At 59.3% G+C, this 221-nt stretch overlaps 1 protein-coding gene across 1 annotated transcript in view; it reads left to right on the top strand.

Annotated features, from left to right (window-relative positions):
• Positions 1-221, top strand: part of LOC104274856 (serine/threonine-protein phosphatase 6 regulatory ankyrin repeat subunit C-like) — a gene marked incomplete at both ends in the record, with an annotated part of 4,171 nt that overhangs the window by 523 nt on the left and 3,427 nt on the right. Inside the window, one exon of the mRNA XM_009870607.1 lies at positions 41-119. Coding sequence (XP_009868909.1) covers positions 41-119 — 79 coding nt within the window. The remainder of the gene's footprint in view (positions 1-40; positions 120-221) is intronic.

Genomic DNA, 221 nt, shown 5'->3' with positions numbered 1-221 from the left:
GGGAGCCTGGTGTGACGCGGCTTCCGTCTGGTCTCCGCAGAGCAAGGAAGGAAAGAGCCCTTTGCACATGGCTGCCATCCACGGACGGTTCACGCGTTCGCAGATCCTCATTCAGAACGGTGAGTGATGTCACCCTCTGGCCTTGGGTTACCAGCACCTGCCCCCAGGATCTCCTGCCCGCTTGCTCGAGGGGTTTCAGAGCTCTACAGTTATCGCTCAAA

This window comes from Apaloderma vittatum, unplaced genomic scaffold, assembly GCF_000703405.1.
Source record: "Apaloderma vittatum isolate BGI_N311 unplaced genomic scaffold, ASM70340v1 scaffold30495, whole genome shotgun sequence".
Lineage (NCBI taxonomy): Eukaryota > Metazoa > Chordata > Aves > Trogoniformes > Trogonidae > Apaloderma > Apaloderma vittatum.
Note: the sequence above shows the minus strand (reverse complement) of the source record. Positions and strands in the feature narration are given on the sequence as shown.